This window comes from Seriola dumerili, unplaced genomic scaffold (genome assembly GCF_002260705.1).
Source record: "Seriola dumerili isolate Sdu_G_001 unplaced genomic scaffold, Sdu_1.0 BDQW01000312.1, whole genome shotgun sequence".
Classification (NCBI taxonomy): domain Eukaryota; kingdom Metazoa; phylum Chordata; class Actinopteri; order Carangiformes; family Carangidae; genus Seriola; species Seriola dumerili.
In genome coordinates, this window is record NW_019174567.1 from 600415 (window position 1) to 604021 (window position 3607).

The window sequence follows — 3607 nt, forward strand, 5'->3', positions numbered from 1 at the left end:
GTGAGTGTGTGTGTGTGTGTGTGTGTGTGTGTGTGTGTGTGTGTTTGTTCAGACAAGCACATGGAGGCAGCAGATGTATAGAAATAATCCTTCATCTCTCATCTATGCAGCAGCTCAGGGATTGGTCACCTCACCATTGGTGTGTGTGTTTCTGTCAATGGCTTATGATGATGTAAGGTTTGTGTGTGTGTGTGTGTGTGTGTGTGTGTGCATCAAGGTGAGGCGGTAGAAACCAGCAGCAGAGTTTTTCATCACATTTCCAACAGTTTCACCGTCCTGAGGCAGAACTCTCTACAGGAAGCTGATGAGCTCAAAAACCATTTTCCACCTCTTGCTGAGTGTCAAAGAAAAACTCTGATGACTGAATTACATAAGACTTTGAGTGTTGAAGGAGCTGTTTGTAAGTTTTGCCATTGCTACATAGCTAACGTTAGCATTAGCAGCTGTTAATGTCCTAATGTTGAGTTTGTTCCAAACAGCCTTTATTTGATCAACATGTCTCTCTGCTGGAAGCTTCATTCACATCATTCCAGTTGTTCCAGCTGTGTAACTCACAGTCCACTGCTGCCACCTGGTGTTCATCATCTGAACCACGAAGCAGAACTTCCTGTGGTTTCCTCTGAAGCAGCTGCCACAGGAAACGGGTGAAGAGTGTTGGGATGCAGCCGAGCACAAACTTCAGATCTTCTGCAGTGAAACCACGTGAGTTCAGGACAGAAACATCAGAGATCTTCTGTTCACACTCCCTGACACACAGGGGTGGACACAATAACAGAAACACACTATGACACACAGAAGATACCAGCTTACTACACCGAGTATAAAGAAAACTATTTTAATTCTTGTTTATTAGCCTCTTAGTCATTAAGTAAGTGTGGCAGTGTTACTCCCAGTGGCTCTGCTGTGAGACCGTGATGAGACCCAGCCGAGCGTCGTGCTGCAGTGCAGCGTGATGCTCAGAGCAGCAAGACGCTGAGTCCTGAGCACAGTGTCTGTGAGGGGAGCCGAGGTAAACGGTGCAACCATCTGTCTCACACACACACACACACACACACACACACACCTTATTTTCCTGTGTTTCTGGGTGTGACTGATGGATGGAGACAGTCAGTCCACCTGCAACCACCAACTGCTGCTGCAGTCTAGTCAAATGGTGCATTTGTCAGTGTCAAAGTTCGTCCACTGACAGGTTCAGTCTAAAGTGTCCGACGTCATCAAGTATTCAGATCCTGTACTGAAGTAAAAATACCACACAATAACACAGACCAGCTGATCCAGGCAGGAGTCTGGTCGACATAAGGTCTGTGTTATTGCGGGGTGTGTGTTCAGACTCTGGTGGAACAGAGATTTAACGTGTTTGTGGTTGAACAACGTTTTTCTAAAACAAAAAGTCTCTCTGTAGGAATTTGATCCATGTTGTCCGACACTTATTATCACAATCTGAGACTGACAGCGGTGGACGCACTTTGACCCGGATCAAAGACCCCGGTGTTTACATTACAGCAGCTGTTTAGTGGTTGTGATGCAAAGATCATTTACAACCCAAAACATGAAAAGAACGTCCAGGTTGAAAAACCCCGGAGGTCTCATGAGCCGGAGGAAGAACCTGATCGGAGCTGCACACAGGAGCGAGGCGGCGTGATCCTGCAGGACGTCCTCCACCCGTACCAGAAAACAACATGGACACTGAAGAGCACATGTAAAAACTCTTTTATTTACAATCTGTAAACTTTCCAACACCGGCAAACACCTCCTTCCAAAATGATAGAAAAATATATCCATCAGTGTTTTAAGATTATATTCAAGTAAAACTTTAAAACCAGGATTTTCTTAGTCCAGTTATTTACAAAGACATTTTAGCATCAGGACTTCAGCGTCACTAAACTGAAACAATCCATGTGACAGCGATCAATAATTCATCTGAACGATACAAAGAATAAAATCATCTGGCTGTAGTTTTTATTTCTAACGTAAGATTTAATTGAACCGTAGATTTTCAATCTGCATTAAAATATTTGTATTTTTAAAACGTCTGCAGCAGTTTTTGTTCCCACAGATTGTCTTCGTGATATTACAGTTTCTTCTTCCTTCACGTCTCAGTCTCAGCATCTAACAGATGTTTGTGTCCGTCCTCTCGGAGCTGCACCGTTAGCCGCCGAGGCTAACAGCTAACGAGCCGTGAGAGCCGTTCTGATCGATGTCCGACGACCCCCCTCCCCCGCCCAGGTCAGCGCCGGAAGCGGAAGCGAGCGAGGAGAGGGAGGTGGTCGGACGAGTGATGCTGATTGGGCAGAGAGTTGACCTCCTGCAGCTCCGGCTGGCCGACCAACGACAGTCTGCCCAGCAGCTGGAGGCCGCCGCCGCCACCAGGACACGAGGGAGGGGAGGTGACTTCTTCAGGGGGGGGGGGGGGGGGGGTGACAGACAGGACAACAGAAGAAGAGGGGAAGAGGAGAAGAAGAAGAAAAAATGAGAAACCAGTAACAGGAATGAGAAGAAGCTCAGAGTCTGAGGAGGAGGGAGGAGCCTCAGACCAAGACAAACATGTTCCACTCTGTGACTTGTTTATTTAACAGTCTGTGTTTTACTGATACGACGACTTTGAAAACCTTTTAAAAATTAAAAATTAATGTTTTTCTAGGAGAAATAAAGTGTGTGTGTGTGTGTGTGTGTGTGTGTGTGTGTGTGTGTGTGTGTGTGTGNAAATAGAGTGTGTGTGTGTGTGTGTGTGTGTGTGTGTGTGTGTGTGTGTGTGTGTGTGTGTGTGTGTGTGTGTGTGTGTGTGTGTGTCAGTACCGGGAGTGAACAGGATGTAATCCACAGTAATGGCCGTGCGGGAGTGACAGGTGGTGATCTCAGGTCTCCCATCAGGCATCAGGTGATGCTGATAGGTCGACTGCAGCTTCAGGCCATGCTCGATCCTCGCTCTACACACACACACACACACACACACACACACACACACACAGGCTCTGTGTTACACTTTAACTTCAGAGAGAAATCAGATGTGTGTTATTTATTCAAATGATCAGAAGCATCTTAATGAACTAAAATACGTAAATGAAACTTGTTTGTTTTCATCGTGGAGTCAGTGACAGACTCTTTACAGCTGTAGAGAGTCAGGTGACTGTCAACCTGAGTTTGACACCAGAAGAAGAAACAGAGAAAGTGATTGGTCACCTGTGGAAGGCGACAGCAGCTTTGGTGGAGAGATCTTCTACAGTCAGATTAGAGATGGCGCCCTCCACAGCTGTGACACAGACAGCTGTCAGTGACATCACAACAGACATCCTGCTCATCTGATGACATCACAACAGAAATGAGCCTGAACAAGTGCTGGACTGTGAGCTGAGACTAAAGTAAGATAAATAAACTAAACCAGACTAACCTGAGGGACAGGTGGGGGAGGAGTCAGCTGTGGGTCGGTTCTCGTACTGACACTGGTGGTTGATTCCTAAACTCTGAGACCAGATTGGAGACGTGAGGAGACGCTGAGCTCTGGGAACATTCTCCTGACCAGACACCTGCACACACACACACACACACACACACACACACACACACACACACAGCCACACACACACACACACACACACACACACACACA

The 3607-nt window shown here is 46.6% G+C and overlaps 1 protein-coding gene across 2 annotated transcripts in view; it reads right to left on the reverse strand.

Moving 5' to 3' along the window:
- Positions 1-1705: 1705 nt before the first annotated feature.
- The window catches only part of angel2 (angel homolog 2), a 7565-nt gene continuing 5663 nt past the window's right edge, over positions 1706-3607 (reverse strand). The window contains exons 5-8 of one of the 2 annotated variants that reach the window (XM_022758894.1): positions 3389-3524; positions 3181-3250; positions 2797-2927; positions 1706-2394 (exon numbers count right to left, since the gene is read on the reverse strand). In XM_022758894.1, the coding sequence (XP_022614615.1) occupies positions 2228-2394; positions 2797-2927; positions 3181-3250; positions 3389-3524 (504 nt within the window). In that variant the 3' untranslated portion in view covers positions 1706-2227. Of the gene's footprint in view, positions 2395-2796; positions 2928-3180; positions 3266-3388; positions 3525-3607 lie in introns of both variants that reach the window. The other variant, XM_022758893.1, reaches the window with a different exon arrangement.